We start from the raw sequence: 18,432 nt of genomic DNA, 5'->3' as shown, positions 1-18,432 counted from the left end.
ATTATCAAAAACATTTGAAGTTGTAAATTTTGGCATGAGTGACTGTCTCCTCCATAGTTTTTCAACAGATTTAAAGTGCTCAAAGTTGAAATACAGTACATGGAACTTACACTTAATGTTTATTTCATTATATACAATCCAGACTTCATAACTAATGAAACCTTTACATTTCTAATGTTGTTGCCAACAAACTGCATCAGTAAATGATAGCTAATGAGTTTATTCATCCAAACTGTTTTTGTTCTCATAGAAGAAATACATGTCTGAATAATCTATCAGATGATATTCCACTGAGGAATGGTCTGTCAATCAGTTTTGTGGTCAACTAGTGGCTATCCCCCTTACCATTGATGGTAAATTTGGAGATATTTATGATAACCACAGTAACTAGAGGAAAAGTAGAACAGCACATCATGCAGCTATTCATCAGATGGATGTATGAACTGGTAAAAACCTCCAATATGCATGTTCAATCTGCTAAATTTCATTTTGGCTAAATTCACACAATCATTTTCTTCTTAGAGATATTCAAGATTTTCAGATTATAGTTTTTCTTTTTCATTGTCTTGATGCATCAAAATATGGATAGAAGATGAAAAAGAGAAAAAGTTCCATATCTCAACAAGTGTGATAGGGAACAAAATTTGATACATGTTTAACTTTGATCTGAATTTCTAGGTTCACACTTGGTGCAACTTTATCATCACCTGCCTCTCAATTGACTTAAAGACTGATGGTAGTATTAAAAAAATACTCTTTTCTGTAATTATGAATCATATACTTGCCTCTATCACTGTCTATATAGTCTCCAAGAGATCAAAGAAGTAAAATTCATATTAAGAGCTGTGTTATGCCACTATCAGATTGGTGCGGAACCTGGATTCCTAGGCATTATAAAGGGACAGTAAGGTATCAAATAATCATTGTGGGTGTCCTAAAATACAAATTTAGCTAAAAAAAATTTGACAACTTGGAATTCGGAAAAAGCAATTTTCAACTAGTTCAACTAAGTGGCATCCTCTGAAGGTTAACTTGAAGTATAGTTGTGCATTTATGGCATCAGTGAATATGCATGTATATTTTTAAAGTCTCAGATACGTAATTGCAATCATTTTGCATCAAATTGTCAGAATGAGACTAGTCTTAAAGTGTTCTTAGAATATAATGCAGGTGGAATTTGTTTTGAGGTACCTCAAAAGGTTTTAAGAGTTATTTACAATCAGCCATAATAGAAAAGACCTGTTCTTGGTTAAAATAGAAGAGTTATAAGGATTATGGTGACCAATCAATTCTTAAAGCCTTTATCTCCTAAACCAAAATGATTGCTTGACCATAATAACAACAAGACAAAGATAAAAACTCCACCAGATTTTATAGAAAGACAATATATATCTGAAACTGAAGAAAACAGCCCTATAGATGGACCTAAAGCAACTGAAGACTCCTGCAAGATGAGCTGAAGCAAGAAGAATCACTAAATTATACCATAAAAGTCACTGGTTAAAAAATGTTCCCGGAAAGACTTAATTCCATATTTTTTAAAAAATGCCAAATTTTGGGAAAAAAAAGAAAATTCTTGACTTTTTTAATCAAACCCATTATGCCTTTCTTAAGCAAATAATAAGACCAATCTTGAACAGAACACTCGGAGAAGGAAAAGAAACTTTGATCAAGAAAGCATTAGAAGGACAACATAGCCAATGGAACAATTAAATTCCATGTCTCGTCAGCTGCTGCTTCTCACAAAAAAGCATATAGACCTTTCAACTACCAAGAGGCAATGAGAATTTTGATTCACCGAACACAAAAGGTTCGATGTTATGATCTTTAAATGGGGTAGTGTTGCTCCTTACCTTTCTCCTTTAGGGTTGTGAATGAACCCAATAAAACATACCAGGAATCCCTATGGTCGATCGAAACACTCAAATCCATCAATGCATGATCCACCAATAAAATCAAGAAGGAACGCGCAAGGAACTCGAACACATACCATGACTCGATCCTTCGATCGTCATTGCGCACCTGCAATCCGATACAGCGGCTGGAGTCTAACTAGATCACCGAGGTTTCGACTCTTGCAGAGGATTCGGAAGACTGAGGGTTAGGGTTTCCAATCTTGATCGCGGAGTGGGTGATGGGAATGGGAAGCGAAGATTGCGACGGGGAAAGGAGCGGGCAAGCAAGGTTTTAAAGCCCCGTTTCCTACGGGATATAACGGCCAACCCGACACGGTCGTAATCCGTTACAAGTAAGCCGTTATTTTCTTCCGCCATCCGCTTCAAAGACGTTACCTAAAATAAGCCTCCTACTATTTTGACTGACTTAGATTTTTGTTGCAAGGTCAATTTTGACTTGCCACTTCGACACTACAGAATCATTTCATACTGGTTGTACTGTTGTGACAAATTCGATTGATTTATATTATATCTATTTTAATATTATTATTATTATTATTATTATTATTATTTTAAACTAATAATAACTTAAATTCATAATCACCAAAGACAAGAAGTATAAACAAAATGATTTAGTTTCTTTTTCTAAAACATTATATATACTTCATGTTCCACAACTACACACATTTGGCCAGTGGGAGATCATCTCCCAAAACACTGCATGAACAGAGTGGGAATTCCAACCCAATCACAATCACGCCTAGTAATCTGAGGGGGGAAGCTGCTCGTGGGTCGCCTGGCCGATGAAGACGCCGTCGTAGACCAAAGCTGCGATGGCCGCCCCGATCAACGGGCCGACCCAGTAAACCCAGTGGTTGTCCCAGGTCCAGCTGACCACCGCCGGGCCGAATGAGACCGCCGGGTTCATGGACGCGCCGTCGAACGCCCCGCCCGCCAAGATGTTGGCGCCGACGATGAACCCGATGGCGATGGGCGCGATGACTCCCAGGTCGCCCTTCCTCGGATCCACCGCCGTCGCGTACACCGTGTACACCAGTCCAAAGGTCATGACGATCTCGAACACCACGGCGTTCCACACGCTCACGTCCGACGACAGCGAGAAGGCCGACGTCTCCTGCACGCGGACGCAGCGGAAATGTGTCAGTCACGCCGATGGTAACGGGGACATGGCCATCGAGTTTTCGTGGGAGATGACCAGTCCACCGGTGGCGAGCTTGAGAAGCAGGCAGGCGACGACGGAGCCGAGCAGCTGCGCGATCCAGTAGAGGATCCCGCGAATCAGAGAGATGTTGCCGCCGAGGAAGGCCCCGAAGGTGACGGCCGGGTTGACGTGACCACCGGAGATGTTAGCCCCGACTGATACCGCCACGAAGAGGGCGAAGCCGTGGGCCAAGGACGCCGCCACCAGGCCTGCTGGCGTCGTGGAGCCGTCATTTGTTAGCTTATCTGCCATCAGACAGTTAATTCATCAAACACGTTCAACTGTCGATATAGTTCGAGGGGAGGAGATGAAGCTTACTGAAAGCCATCCCGGAGCCCTCGCCGGCGAAGACGAAGATGAGCGTGGAGATGAACTCCGCGAGGGAGGCTTTGATCGTGTCGGGATGGCTCGCCTCGCCGGGCGTTCCGATTGCTATGCTACCGATCGGCATATTCTTCTGCAGCAGAGAGTGCTGACTTGGAGATCACTCTGTTAGTGCCTTGTTGAGAGTTGCGGCAGTTAAATAGAGGGGCGAGATGAACGGTGAAACGGGTGAGAGAGGGGCGCTACCGGCCGGACACCTTTCGGTCAGACGGTGAGGTCACGGGGACGGGCCTCCGAGTCGTTCCGCGACCGCCACGTTTACTCATGGGGACCGTTTGACGCAAACGCGCTTGGGGATCGGCCGCCACCGTCGCCCACTCGACGACGTGGATAAACATCGGCCACTTCCGTGCATACTCGTAAAATGGTATGTGGGAGATTTGGGGGGATGAGATATGCGAACTCCAATCAAGTTTATTTAGTGACCGAGAAACCCAAATCTGATAGCGCAACAAACATTTGGATTGTGGCTCCATTGGCCACTCTAATCAATTCGTGTCAGGGATTTTAGATCTTGTGCTTTTCTTTTATTTTAGATCAAGTTTATTTTATGTCGGTCGGAGACGTCGGGAGACGAGGACAGAGCACAAGGTAACCAGCCATTCTATGGCGTCTTTTGGTGTTTTGCTGTTCAAACGTGATGAGGTTTGAAAGGAAGGTGGACTGACTAAGTGGGGTTAACTTGGACGGTCCGGTCCGTTTGGATCTTTCTTCTCCACCCGCTGATGTTGGAAATTGGGATGTGATATGTTGCAAGATCCACAGAGAAGGAAATTGGGTGTCAAAACAGTTCGAAGTTTGTGCATAAGTTAAAACTCGAACTCGAGTTCGATTCGGGCACAACTCCACTAAGAATTTAGTTTATGTTTCTCTAACATGTCAACCTCTAACATGGTTTGGTTTGATCACGTTCAAATAATGTTATATATATATATATATATATATATATATATATATATATATATATCATGCCACTTGTATTTGTTAGGGAGGAAAAGAGAACTTCAAAAAAATCAAAAAGAGAAATAAAACATCTATAACTAAAAAAATATAATAAAAAAATAATGTAAAATTAACGTGATATGACATATTCTATCTATATATAAGGAAAATAAATAAATTCTTCACCATATAAAAAAATCTAGATTTTTTTTTAAAAGTATCAAAAACACAAAAGGAGCTTTGTAGATCAAAACGTAAGAAAGGATATAATTGAGAGAGCCACTCCCCTATTCCGAAAAGATGAAAATAAAAAAAGCCTCATGGTAATGAATGCATGTGCTCTTATTACAACTTTTATTGCTCATAGACACGAAGAACAAATGAACTAAAAAAAACCGAGCTTATTTGTTCAGACTGTGGTACAATTTGGCAAACCCTGGAATTACAATTCACTTATAGTAATAGACAGCTCAAGAATTTTCTACACTGCTCAATGATAATGCAACATAAAAACCTTTTATTAGCAACGAAAACAAAATATTACATATAACTGATAGCTACATTGTATAGAGGGGCGGCTCCAATCTCGTTCACAGTAAAAGATTTGTTGGTGAAAAATCACCACGAAAAGGGGCTTGCACCAAACAAAAATATCTCATTTTCTACATCTCTTACCCATTGACAAACTCTGTTGCACGTCTTTATTGCAAGAGCCTGCAAATTTATCCTAACCAAGGTCAGTTTCCCATCGTATCAAGGTTATACATCAGCCAAAACGTATCAAGGTTATAAATAGCAGTAAAGCCATAGAGTCAGATCAAACACCATTACATAAGTCTTAATTAGGATCATCTTTGTTCTTGTTCTGTGTCAAGCAAAATTCAATACTGGGATAGAATAAACAAGAGAACTCACAAAAGAAGAAAGAGAATCAAACCTTGTCTGCAAGTGGATCAAATGCTGCATAAAGTTCAAAATCTTGAGTGATCCAGCACAGGAGAACTGCCAGTTGTAACTCAATTTAAGATTATGTATAGATTTTAAAAAAAAAGCTAGACTGATCAAAACCAGGGAACCACAAAACAAGCCACTCCAAAGGGCAACCCAGTGCACAAACTGCTAAAAGTGCAGGTGCTGGGGTAGGCCCATGAAAAACAATAAACTACATACTGTAAAAAAATATAGCAATTCCCACACTTCCAAAGTGGAAATCATGTTCCTACTAGACTTAAAACTCACCGAAATCTTCATCTCTTCTGAACTGTGTTTTATGTGTACCAGTTCCATTATCATGCATTGAAGCATACAACTTTTGGTAAGCCCTAAATAACCTGCATGTTCATTAGATTTATTAACTTATGAGGGTGAACCAGGTAGATATATCAAATAGGTACAAAAAGCTGCAAACTTATGAGGGTAAAGCCAGCAATAGCACCTTTTCTGTTGACTTGAACTGCTTATGGGTGAGGAGAACTCCGATGATACATATTGATCAAGGTAGATGCTCCTATACATGAAATGCCAAAGTCCAGAGGGGCCACCGATGCCAGTTTGAGAAGAGGAAAGTTCAGGTGTTGTCAGAGACCTAGACCGAAGAGAAGAATCAAGTGGGAGATCCTCAACACGTAGACCACCATCTAGCATTGATCTTTGAACTTCAGAGAGAACATTGGACTTCACAAGCACGGTCTCAATGCGAATCCTTGATATCATCAATGGAACTGATGTTATTTGTTACAGTATGGCAAAAACTTATCCCTATGTTGTGGAGCAGCAATAGAAAGAAAATAACTGCTATGTGCCAAAGTTTATTGTTTCTTTATGTAGCAGCTCACCTGCAATCCTTGAGATGATAGAAAGAATCTGAACTGGTAGTAAGCAATGTCAAATATGTATCCACCTGTATAACAATGATAAGTTGCTGAGATTGTAACCTAAGCCAGTGCTCTGACAACTCCATGAAAAGGACAAAGTTCTTTCCCAATGAAACCATGAATCTTGATCAAATATATATTTGGACCCAGTTCGCAAAATCAAAGATACAAGATGAATTCTACAGGGATATTATATCTCACTCACATCAAGAAAATGGACATAAGCATAAAGGAACACCATTGGATTGTATCTTGGCAAGCAAATTGGTGAGAAAGACTCGGAAGTCCTGCACGATGCAAATGGAATCATACAAGAGAATAGTTATCTAAACAAGTCCAAGATTTATGATTTAAAATTGTATCATTGTCATCCAATAAGTTCAATAATCTTTACACTCTAGAAGGTCATGCAGTGCTATAAAAAAGCTCATGCAAAATGTTAAAAGCTAAGTTATAAGAAAAGACAAATTTTTATTCTTATAGGAAAAAAATATTTGACAATTAAGTTAGATAACATAGAGTTATTGCTGAGAGAAAAAAACATGTCTTTCTGCATAGCGATTGCTGATACAGTATGAAAAAAGCCATGAAGATTATGAAACTAAAATGTCAATAAACCATTGAACTTCAGAATCGATTAAGACATAATTGAATATATAGTTCAACTGCATAAGTCACACACCTACATCAGTCTGAAAATATAATTACTTGTATTTACAGCAATTATCTTCCTAAGTGATTCTTTCACTTGACTTTTTTCATTTGGTCGCCAAATCCGAAATCAGGTACCATTGTCACATAGGATTTATATAGATAGGTCAAATCCAGATCCACCTCTAATGGGATAATATCGGACATTGTCCTCACAAGATTTATAATTACTGTACAGTAGTTGTCCTAAACATGGGTTTGAATCCAAGAAAGATGACTACCTGAATGATTCTGAAGACATTATAAAATTGGAAAGTAACAGCATGTCATCAGGGTGCAGAGATGCCTTTTGAGTTCCAACAAGACTGACGACCTGCAGCATAGTATAGTGAAGTCAGCTTTCCGATGCATGCTAAGGATGAAGAACTTGTATGTCAAAGGATTAAGGCTTAAAATAAAGTTAGCATTTCTCAAATTAGAACATGTATAAAAAGAACAAATATCATAAATATTTGATGGAATTCTAGGTAAAATAATTATGTTGGTACTTGGTAATGGAACCATTCGAGGTTTAAAATCTAGGTCCAATACACAGGGCAGTGTCACAAGTTCTTTTGGGGGGCATCAACTTTTCATACTCTATTATTTATCTTTTTTACTAATTCTTCCTAGGTCATCCTCTATCATACTGTTGATCAGACTATTACAGGAGGAATATTTGAGGAATTGCACTGCACACCTTGAAGCAAGCGATACATGATAAAATGGTAGAGTCTTTCAAAAAAAGAAAATCATGAAGATCTTGAAGATGCTACTAATTTTCTACACTGTCTGCAGGAAAAATCAGGCTTACAGCTCTTTCCTAAAGAAACAACAATACTACAGAGATTCAAAAAGCGATGAGAAGCAAAATATGAGGGGTGCACAATGGAAGACTTCATATTTGAAGAATATTGAACAGATAAACATTAAAATATGGAAGGATTCAAGAATGAGAAAAATGAATGTTGATCGAGTCTAAATTATTATTAGGATTAGCACAGAAAATTTAAGTGCTGATGCGATTATGATGACAAAGCAGGGGCCTGTGCCATGTACCATGACAGTGATCAGCCTCCATGGGAAAAGCAAACAGCACTCAAATCCTCGAGTAGTCTTACAGATCTTACAGGAAGAGAAAAGAAAAGGACTCAACCAGACTGAACAGACAAATGGATGTGATAGAATTAGCTACTCTCATGATTTCTATACCCAAACAATGGAAACCATTCTTTATTAGCCAAAGCCAGAAAATATCAGTTTCATCTTCAGTGAAGTAAAATGGCTAACTCAACCAGACACATTCATAAGCACAAAAGGTTCTCTCTTACATCTCAAACATGGATATGTTTACTTCTTCAACCAAAAAAATAGGGTGAAATATCAGGCATTAAATAAGAATGATATACCAGCATATTTTGGTGCTTTTGTAAACCAATGTTTATGCAATTTTGTATAAAGCCATATGCAGCAAATAAGAATGATATACAAGCATATTTTGGTGCTTTACATAAGTGTATAAATCCATATGTGGTGCAATTTTGTTAACCAATGTTTACAGGAATGATTTATGATAAACAGGTAAAGTATGACAAGCTGTTGCTTAATCTCTTTATGTGGTTCATAACCAAAAACACCTGCAAACATTGTATACTTTGAACAAACCTTGTTCTTACACATCAATAATGCAAATAAAACTCCTGAATCAGCAACATCTTGCAATATAGCACTGGCAGCTTGTCTTGTTGAATAAGACAGAGGAAGGCAAGTATATGCATTAAGAAATGTAGCAGGATTCCTGAAATATGTAAAACAGAAGTCAACGGCATCCCTCATCATATTCTAGATTATTAATATCTTATTTTAGATACTATGACTACCTCAAAGAGCATTCTTATTTACCTTATCAGAAAATGACTATGCAACTCTCTCTCCCTCTCTCTCTCTCTCTCTCTCTCTCACACACACACACACACACGGATGATGTTACCCTTGGCACTGTTAAGGAAGAATAAGGTAAACTCAAGGATAGGTTAGCCATTTGTTATACTAATAAATGCACAGCAAGACATGCTACTAAATGTCTGGTCCACCCTTGATAGAGACATTCTAAATTAAATGACCAAGGGCATCTAGCTGTTTTTCATTGTTGAAGCAGTTTACAAGTTGCTCCACTAGGAGCATTATAATACATATATATAGCAAAAGTTCATCCTTTTGCATGTGTCTAGGGGCAGAGTTGGCACAAGAAACCCCAACTACAGCACACTGATACAGCTAGTGAAGAAATCCATAATGTACCAACATGAATGATTCATGAATGCATACAATTTCCTTTAAAGTCTTATAATCATAGTTATCATGTTTTGAGCTTTAGCTACCGTGTACTAATGTTAATGCCTATGTGAAAGTTTATTGGTCTGTCACATTTTTGTCATCAACTACAAGAGAATCAGCACAGAAGGATATGTTTGTTGAAAAAAAAAGAAATTTGATGCCTTGAGCAGAAGAGCAACTATAACTAATGTACCAAATAACCAAAGCTTTTGGCTTCAGATTAGAAAATACAAACCAGCTGAATGCATGAATCAGAGAAGAGAAGACGGCATCAGTTCCTCTCAACAATGGGGTCATGTCGTATTTTGGATTCTTCTCGAAACATCTATTTACCGATTTTGTCAAGATAAGCAGCATCTGGATCAACATAATAACAAAGAAGGCTTTGAAATTAAACATTAAAAAGTGTTAAAAGTGTATCCATTTACAGAACCATAATGACAAACTTGATTAAATAATAAGGAAAATCACTAAAGGCAAAAAGAAAAAATAAGGGTGGTCAAACAGTGCATGGTGTTATAAAGTTAAGCATGAAGTACCTGACCATAAATAAGCTCCAACTGTCTTTTCAAAGCTTCATATGGCTCTTCTGTACAGCTTATGCATACTAAATATATTGGAACTTTTACAAGAAAAACCACCTGAGCAAACAAAAATGCAAAATAACTTACACAAGGGTTAAAATAGATATGAAATAAAGATTATTGAACACCTTTCACATCAACTCCACAATCTAAAATAAAATATGGTGTGTGTGTAAACTATAAGCCCATCATATGATGGAAACAACTAAAGAATTTCATTCTATCTCATAAATTGCAGCAAACCAATTTGTATAGCAACATATACTTATTGTAGAGCAACAACATATAAAGTCACTGATACATCATAATTATCAATTGCAAATTTCTTATTGAACGAAACATTAAAGAAGTTACACCATATACGATAAAAGAACTATTCATTTTTAAATTAGAACAAACAAAGCAAACAAGTAAACACAATCTTCTTACAAAGTTTGCAATGAAATGATAAGACTGAGCATCACCACTGATGGAATCATAAGAAAAGGGAAGGAAAACAGAAGAATTTTCAAGGCTGTAAGACAAATATGTTTTATCAAAGGAGCACTTAAGATAAAAGAAAATGGATAAACAATTTCAGGATTCATAAAAGTGATGAATTGACAATGATGCCAATCTGCCGAGCCCAACAACTGGTAGTGTCCCAGCACATGACTGCAAATCCTCAATTACCAACAAATTGAAAAGTCTAACATACCAGGTTCTTGCAACAAGCCACCAACTAGGGAAGAGTAATGGAGGAAAGATTAAATAATTCGTATATAAAAAGAAAAATAAAAATTTGACAGTTTCACCAAACAAATCTGAAAAGTTATAAGAATCAAGATATTTACCGGTATTGCATCTTGATCAGGTTGCTTTTGTTCTATTTTTTTTCATTTTGCACAGATTTTATACTAATCAGGATCTTCAAAGAATGTAGGGTTGGATTTTTCATTTTATGGGATCTAATCTTATCTGTAAATATGACGAAGATCACCGTTCCTCAAATTCCAGCAATCAACTTTTTCAGAACTTTAGTGAGCACGTTCAAATGGTGTGCCATCTTCCTATTTACAACAAGGACAACTTATGTGCCCTTACAAATATAAGATCTAAGGGTGCAGTAACTGAACACAAAATAAAGGCCACAACTGACCTGATGTTTCCCAGCTCTTATAAACTTCAGACGGTCTCCACTAGCAAAATATATGAAGAATGTCTAAAATCAGTTCACTGGAACCAAATTTTCAAGAAATTGGCTGAATGATAAAACTGATCAGCAAAATATCATACCTGTTTTCTACAAAAGAAATAATAGCCTGCAAAGTTGCTGAAAATCCTGCTAATTTATGCTCATCCCCATACCTGAAATTGCAGTAAGATGACATGTGAAACGGTTCCAATTTTATTTAATCATGATGTGAATGCTGGTGTGGTGATAAACACTGTGCCAAGTATATTAAAGTCAAGCACATAAATCTAGGCATACCTAGAATATATTGGCTTCCCAGAGTTACTCAGAATAAAGAAGTGCTTCTTTCGCTTTCTCCATGAAACTGAACCATCATCCTACATTTCAGATAAAAGGGAAAAAAATAACCAGCCCGGCCAAATCTTAAAGCTTAGAAGAAGGATAACAATCAACATGCTGGAAAATATTTCTTACTCTGCGCACTCAAACTTCCAAGGTTATCAGATAGCACGATGAACTAGCACAAGGAGATAATCAATCACATATGAACTTGACATGGCAACTTCAGATTTTAGTGAATGTAATACATGCTAACATGCCAAATGGGTATAAAAGATCCTAGCACTGCATTCACCAACTTGAAAACTTGCAAAACTTCAGAGACCACCAGAGATTCACAAGACCAAAAACTAGTCACCTCGTCAGGATGCCGCTTCCCGCGGCTCCAATCATCCAGCATCGTCTCTCGGTCATCGGCCTCCTCGATCTCGCTCGACCCTCCACTGCTCCCCCTCTCTCCAGCGTAACCGCTGCTGCTGGGGCTAGGTAGCTCGTCCCCGCGGCCCGAGCGCTCCCGACAGGCACCAGAGCCACCAAGAGACGAAGGCCCGGCCAGATCCTCAGAGACCGGCGACCCCTCCTCCACGACCTCGATCTCACCCGCGGCCGCGTAGAAATCCGCGGGCAGAAAACCGTTGCCGACCGGCCGCTCTGCGCCCGCGGGGTCGCCGGCTTCTCCCAAGGCGAGAGAACCCATCTGTTCCACCGTGGCGGGCTCAGCGTCGAGGGAAGGGTCGGGGTGGTGGGGATTCGGATCGGTGACGGAATCGTCGGAATCCATGGGCCGGGGAGAAAGGGGGCCAATCGGAGGAGGGATTTGTCGAGGTTTCTCGTTCGGAATTAGGGTTTCGATGGGATCGAGTGGGCGAGACCGGGGAAAGTATGACGTCGTCGGCTTCTACCCGCCGCTCTCTCTCGCTCGCTCTACTATTAAAGGGGGAGGAGATCCGCAATTGGTTGTTGGGTAAACAAGATCGTTTGCTTGACCGGTAGTTCGGAGGAACTCGATTCTTCTCCCGTTTAAGGTTCCCCGGTTTCCTGTGTGTTTTCGTTATATGCGATGCTGGAAAGGCCAAGTTCAATTAATAAGGCGAAGTCCACAGCATTATAACTAACTACTTGCTGTAATGCACCTCCAATTACATGATGTATTTGGATAACATGATTCAGCCTGATACGATAGATTGATTCCAAAACCTTAGTGTTAAAGCTTCACAGACAGTACACCTGTTTGTGCACAGTGAAGAAAACAAGAAACATTCAGTCAGGTTGAAGGTGAACGAGAACAAATGGCACGGTAAACACAGGCTGTGGCTGCATCAGAGTGCATCTCAAGACATTTAGATTACCTCGTTTGAACTCTCGACTTCAGTGATGAATGCAGGGACCGCGACTGAGATGATCATCAATTCACTCAGCAGGAACCGCGACTGAGATGTCAATAAAACAAAAAATTTAAGAACGACTCTTTATCCATGGAGCTCATAGTTTGCACAACTCGAGAAACAACACATTAGCATAAGGAGATGGCAAAAGAGATGAGTTGACCCATAAAGATGTAGAATTTGGTTCATAAATTGTGCAAGGAAGCATAAAAGACTAAGAAATGGGTGGGTCCTAAAAAATCAAAGCTTTCATTCTTTGTTCCCAATGTTTGAGCTTACAGGGGAGCAGGCAATATACATCCAAGTGTGCCAGAACCTGCACTCCAAACAGATGAAGTTTGGGCAGTCTCCTGTTATTAAGAATAGATCAAATTAATTGGAGGGGAACAAAGACTAATTTCTATCAAAAACATGTCGAAGAATAATTTGCACTCCAGAAGACAAGTGTCTGTCATTACCTCGCTGATAGCTACCAGGCATTGCTATTGCCGTTCATGCAAAATGAACTCCATTGTGCGTAGTTTGCAAGGAAAATGCACCAGAGCAAGGTCGCGTTGTTAGGCACTAAAACATTTTATTGCAGAGACAAGCTTAAGAAGAATTCAGCAGTTCCAGGAGCTTCGCTGTTTCATCTTCCTTGACAACCTATCATCATTCAGATTGTAAATGACTATTCCATGCCAACTAGAAATAAAGAAACAAGAAAATAGTCCAAAAATTTGTCAAGTTCCATGATTTGCATTATCAGTCAATCCCAATCCAAATTGTCAAGTTCCCACATTAAAACGCCCAAATTTTTGAGAGATCACCTAACATCTACGAAAATCAATAATTATTTGATCTCTCAGATACAATTCAGCCTACACAATTCTAGTCAACCCTTCTTGCATTTCTTCAAACCCATCTTGTATTTTTCTGGTCATTTTTGTCTGTATAGCTTTCAACATATCTCAACTCTCAAGTATAGCCAAAGTCATTATATCATGCCCACTCGCAGGATATGAATTCAACATCAAAACATTTTCCTCGATCCAACAGGGGAAAAAAAGGATCATATGCCTACTGCAACATGAATTATATGAACATCAGGTTAATGACTTGTCACATAGAAAAATTAATATTTTGCTAAGGACAAAGTGACAATACCTTCCTTAATTAAAAGGAAACTTTTTTAACAATTAAACAATCAGTTGTGGCTTTAAAACTCAATCTGATGATCTTCGCAATGGACACATTAAATGCCATGAAATCGATGCCTTCTCCTCACAGAAACCCTTAGACCATGTTTACTTACTATAATTTTAAATTACTCAACATTCAATGAAAGACCAAGCCGGACAAAAGATGCATAACATTACACTATACTCCAACACAACTTTTTTTCTCTCTAAAAAGTTACACTATTTTTAGGTCATTATGCATCATTAATTCATTATTCACATGAATGCTTAACATTTACCAATACTTTGTGAACATCAGAACCTGACCCTAATCATTGAAAATTACAAGCTGAAGGACCATGCTGGAGTGAAGGAAATCGCAATGTGCGGCTCCATAATGAAGGCAATGATGGTAAAACATTGCATATGGAGCTGACCAGTAACCTCAATAAAGATACATAAAAAATTGCAGGAAAATTCATTTAGTGAAGGTTAGTTACAGTATATTCTAGAAAAGGCAAAGTATGCAAAACCAGCAATAACATGACAGATGAGGAAAAGATAAAAGATGCACACACCTCCTTAAGTAAAATGTTATAGAAGTGCATTCTGGTGTCTATACAGTTGTCTTCTCTAATCCTCGTACATATTTATAGTCAGTTCATTCCTCTGGTTATCTTGCCTAATTTCAGCAATTCCAGGGCTACGATATTATCCATCTATGTGAAATTGATCCTTCTACTTCCAAAGAAAGATGAACTCTATTTTTACATGCACTTTTTGATGAGAAAATGTCTCTGCAACTGCTTTTAGAGTTAAGGTTCACTAGACCTTGAAGCAGGTAACCCAAGCTGGTGGATAGTATCTTGGCAGAATTGACATGTAGATACTTCTTGTCTACAGCACATGTATCTGTAGTTAATTCTAAAAAGATGCCATCGTTTACATCAATAAATATTTATGCATGGATCAGATGAAATGTTTACAAAGATACTCAGAATCATCAGAAGTAGAAGTCTATTCTTCAGTTTCCCTAGTCCATCGATGATCAGATTTCTAACTTTCATACAAAAATCTAGCATTTCCGCTGCCACTCAAAAAGCAATATTCATATTTTGACAGTACAAGTTTAAGAACTGCCGACAAATGATATAAAACAATCTACCAGAGCTGCCAAATATTTGCAGGCAAGAAATTTGTTTTCTGCAAAGAGAATAATACAAAATGTATTGATATCATTCCAAAAGTACCTTAACTGGGAGATCCTTTGGAAGACCAACTGAATCAAGGAAATCACATCCAATTTTGTGCCAATTGATTGAAACAATTTGTTTGTCTCTGCTGCCCTTTGGTTGAGTTTTTCCATCAGCCTGTTCAAATTCACTCCCTATCCACAAATATAGTACATAACCACCTGCCTCTCCACTTCTATTAGCACTATCAATTAAGAAAAGAAACACATCTCTGGAATCAAGATCCTCTTTGGAAATTGTTGCTAGCTTTTCCATACTTGGCCAGCGGTATACAAGGGGTAGTTCAGGATTTGGCTTCTCCAATCTACCATCAACAAGACCACTTGAACCATGGAATAATTGGTCATCCTTCCGTAGAAAAATTCTCTTTACATTTTCATAGTTCTCAGAACTACTAATAGCATTTTCAGCTAAGCACTTAACACCTGATTCTAAACCCACACTATTTGCACAGCCTAAAACATTATGATTTTGATTTTCATCAATATTAAGTTTATCTAGGACTTCATGTGTAATTTGGCAAGCAGAAGATGGATTTAGTGCCTTCTGACACATTAGCGAAGCATCTTTGGAAAGTGTTGGCAGTTTTAAAGATGAAAAACCTCCCCTTCTTTCAGCAATAGATTTTGCTAGCCCCTTGGATGGAGAATGAATTGTTCTAACAGATGATTTCAATGAGTCAACTGTGTCAGAAATCTTTTGAGAAGGTCCAGTTGATTGTGGCAAAGAGTTGCGCATGTTATGTGATGCAGGTGGTAACATGAGAGGAGAGAAGCATGTTGAAAGAGAGACTGAAGGTGACTCCAAACTAGACTTTGAACAAATGCTTAAATCAGGAGAAGAAAGACTACTGGGAGAAGGATATGACAGGGAATTTGATGTCTCTGCATTCAATACCTGCATCCTACCAGAGAAAGTATCGATATCTCTCACCAATGCTGTATCTGAAAAAAATCTACCAGTGGTTACTGATACAAACCTTTGCCTCAACACACTCCAACTACTTTCTCTTGCTGGAAGGTGTGTTTCACATTCGTGTCCTGAAGAAGCAAATGGTGGCACAATACCTCCACTAAGAGCTTTGTAGAAGAGCTCAAAATCCACATCATAGGCTTCCACTCTCCTTTTACCTACAACAAACCTAGCTGCTTCAACTTGTTCCTTCTCAATCTTTGTGCCATCATACAAAGACAGTGCATTCAGGAAGTTTTCCCAAAAATCTAAGGGCTCTTTCCCTTCTTCAATCATCACGATTGGCCCCTGCACTTGCTCATACCTTACCACCTGAAAGGCAGCAGCTTTTGCATCCTTCTCCATAACAGACTCACAATTATTACCAATCCACACATAAATTGATGAGAGAACATGAATTATAAATGCACCCCTTGAATCCAGTGCAGATGGTGAAGGATCATTTAACATCTTGGGGACAAGGTGCAAAGGATCATAAGGTGAGTGAGGTGCCATTCGGTACATCCCATGCAATGACCTGGGGCTTGGCGGGATCGCATGCACCCTCTTCTGGCACTGTAACAGTTGACAGGCAAAACCCATGTTGGGATTAGCTATTCCTCTTGCTGCCTTTACAAACTGGAAGGCATCATCAAAGCTCTGCCCTTCCCTCCACATCAGGTAAGCTATGACCAGAGAGGTCGACCTTGACACACCCTGGCAGCAGTGGACAAACACTCTCCCTTCCTGCTGCCGAACATCCTCAAAGTAATCAAACACATCATACAATATACTCGTGATGTCCTCTGTCGGGCTATCCTGCAACCAAAGGGTCTTGTAAACAAGATCTGACTTGAAGTACTCCGGGCAAACGAAGCCAACACAATTCAGGACATGGGTAATCCCATGCTGGCGGAGGATTTCTCGGTTCCTAGCAACATAATCTCCTCCAAGATAGATGTGATTTGCGACCTTGGAACACTCCTTGTCAAAGAACGCAATTTGATCTCTCTTACCTTGGGATCTCAGTGAAGAAAGATCTAACCTTAGGCCGTCACCCAGCTTGCAAACGTCAGCCTTTGCACCTGGGGTGGAGGCCTGTGGCCACTCCCCAATATCATCGGACCCCGCCTTCGGCCACTCATCCAAGCTTCGGCGGGCGATGGCGAGCGGTTGGAGAGGTGGAAGACAAGACCGTGCCTTCTGGCTCTGAGACCTAGGGGTAAGAAGAGGCCCAGGTCGGTGCTGTAGCTGGCCATTGCTCGTGTTCTTCTCTTCAGAAGCACAGTCTCTGGAGTGGTCCAGAACAGACGTCCGGGAAGCAGACCAAGAAGCCGACCTCCAAAAGGTCCTCCGGCCGCTGGGAAGCGGCACGCCGGCGGAATCCTGCTCGCCTCCCATCAACGCAATTCGCTCAATCGACACCTGAAAAGAAACCCTAAATCACCGCCGACAACGGCCCTCGCCTCCGACTGTAGCAGATCGACATCCTCTCAAACCTAGACAACAGCAAGATGCAGTTTTTATTCAATCCAAAACCAAAAAGCCACCACAGCACATAAACATAAAACAAAACAAGGGCATAAAAAACATGGGAAGAATCAAGTTTTAGTTTAACGCCCACCACAATGGACTTGGATTCTTTCCTTTCTTCATTTATAGCCACAAAAGATAGAGCTTGAGAAGGAGGCAAATTAAAGTGAGAGACAATCAAAGTTCAACTTACACGTACCAAAAACGATAGGCGACGCTTAACAACGACTCGAGAGAGAGAAAAAGAAAAAGAGAGACGGGACTCAACCCTAGAACAGAGAACAAGGATAGGCGACGCTTAACAACGAATCGAGAGAGAGAGAAAAAGTAAAAGCGCGACGAGACTCAACCCTAGAACAGAGAGAGAGAGAGGAGTTCGAAAGGGGGATAGAGGGAAGATCAGATTAACCGCGGTTAGGAGGAGGGGTTGGGATGGGTTAATTCGGGTTCACGGCGCCTCCAATGTGCCACACATCAGAGCCGTCGGACTCGACAATTCAAAATGCGATTCGTGATGTACGAGAGATCAGGGCCCGTTCATCGTCACAAGTGGGACGCGCGGTACAAGTGGGGACTTGTAGCGGTCAACTTTAGGGGGCCTGGTCAACATGGGGGCCACCTGTCAGTCAAAATGACTTCAGCCCTCAAACCGCATTGTTTGAACAATTAATAATGATTCTTCTTTTGCTAATAAAAAACAAGAACAACG

The 18,432-nt window shown here is 39.7% G+C and overlaps 3 protein-coding genes across 5 annotated transcripts; all 3 read right to left on the bottom strand.

Moving 5' to 3' along the window:
- Window positions 1–2,514: 2,514 nt before the first annotated feature.
- LOC104000923 (aquaporin TIP1-2) lies at window positions 2,515–3,861 on the bottom strand. The gene is made up of 3 exons (XM_009423076.3): window positions 3,436–3,861; window positions 3,112–3,362; window positions 2,515–3,030 (listed from the first exon to the last, which is right to left on the bottom strand). Exons 1-3 carry the CDS (start codon window positions 3,566–3,568, stop codon window positions 2,656–2,658), a joined length of 759 nt encoding a protein of 252 aa, XP_009421351.2. The 5' UTR covers window positions 3,569–3,861; the 3' UTR covers window positions 2,515–2,655.
- Window positions 3,862–4,829: 968 nt separating this feature from the next.
- LOC135651964 (vacuolar fusion protein MON1 homolog) lies at window positions 4,830–12,222 on the bottom strand. The gene is made up of 14 exons (XM_065172652.1): window positions 11,800–12,222; window positions 11,400–11,479; window positions 11,204–11,275; window positions 11,067–11,106; window positions 9,884–9,985; window positions 9,580–9,701; window positions 8,673–8,805; window positions 7,250–7,341; window positions 6,523–6,604; window positions 6,279–6,343; window positions 5,879–6,145; window positions 5,683–5,774; window positions 5,381–5,445; window positions 4,830–5,157 (listed from the first exon to the last, which is right to left on the bottom strand). The coding sequence occupies exons 1-14, from the start codon at window positions 12,220–12,222 to the stop codon at window positions 5,062–5,064; spliced, it is 1,731 nt and encodes a 576-aa protein (XP_065028724.1). The 3' UTR covers window positions 4,830–5,061.
- Window positions 12,223–12,968: 746 nt separating this feature from the next.
- On the bottom strand, window positions 12,969–18,370 carry LOC135585526 (protein-tyrosine-phosphatase MKP1-like). 3 transcript variants are annotated; one of them, XM_065172650.1, is made up of 4 exons: window positions 17,815–18,370; window positions 15,237–17,689; window positions 13,285–13,471; window positions 12,969–13,176 (listed from the first exon to the last, which is right to left on the bottom strand). In XM_065172650.1, exons 2-3 carry the CDS (start codon window positions 17,589–17,591, stop codon window positions 13,418–13,420), a joined length of 2,409 nt encoding a protein of 802 aa, XP_065028722.1. In that variant the 5' UTR covers window positions 17,592–17,689; window positions 17,815–18,370; the 3' UTR covers window positions 12,969–13,176; window positions 13,285–13,417. The 3 variants fall into 3 exon arrangements, with proteins under 3 accessions (XP_065028722.1, XP_065028723.1, XP_065028721.1); XM_065172651.1 differs by having other exon boundaries at window positions 17,917–18,370; XM_065172649.1 differs by having other exon boundaries at window positions 17,923–18,370.
- Between the last annotated feature and the right edge of the window lie 62 nt (window positions 18,371–18,432).

The sequence above is a fragment of the Musa acuminata genome, chromosome BXJ3-10, assembly GCF_036884655.1.
Source record: "Musa acuminata AAA Group cultivar baxijiao chromosome BXJ3-10, Cavendish_Baxijiao_AAA, whole genome shotgun sequence".
Classification (NCBI taxonomy): Eukaryota; Viridiplantae; Streptophyta; class Magnoliopsida; order Zingiberales; family Musaceae; genus Musa; species Musa acuminata.
This window is presented reverse-complemented; position numbering and strand designations above follow the sequence as displayed.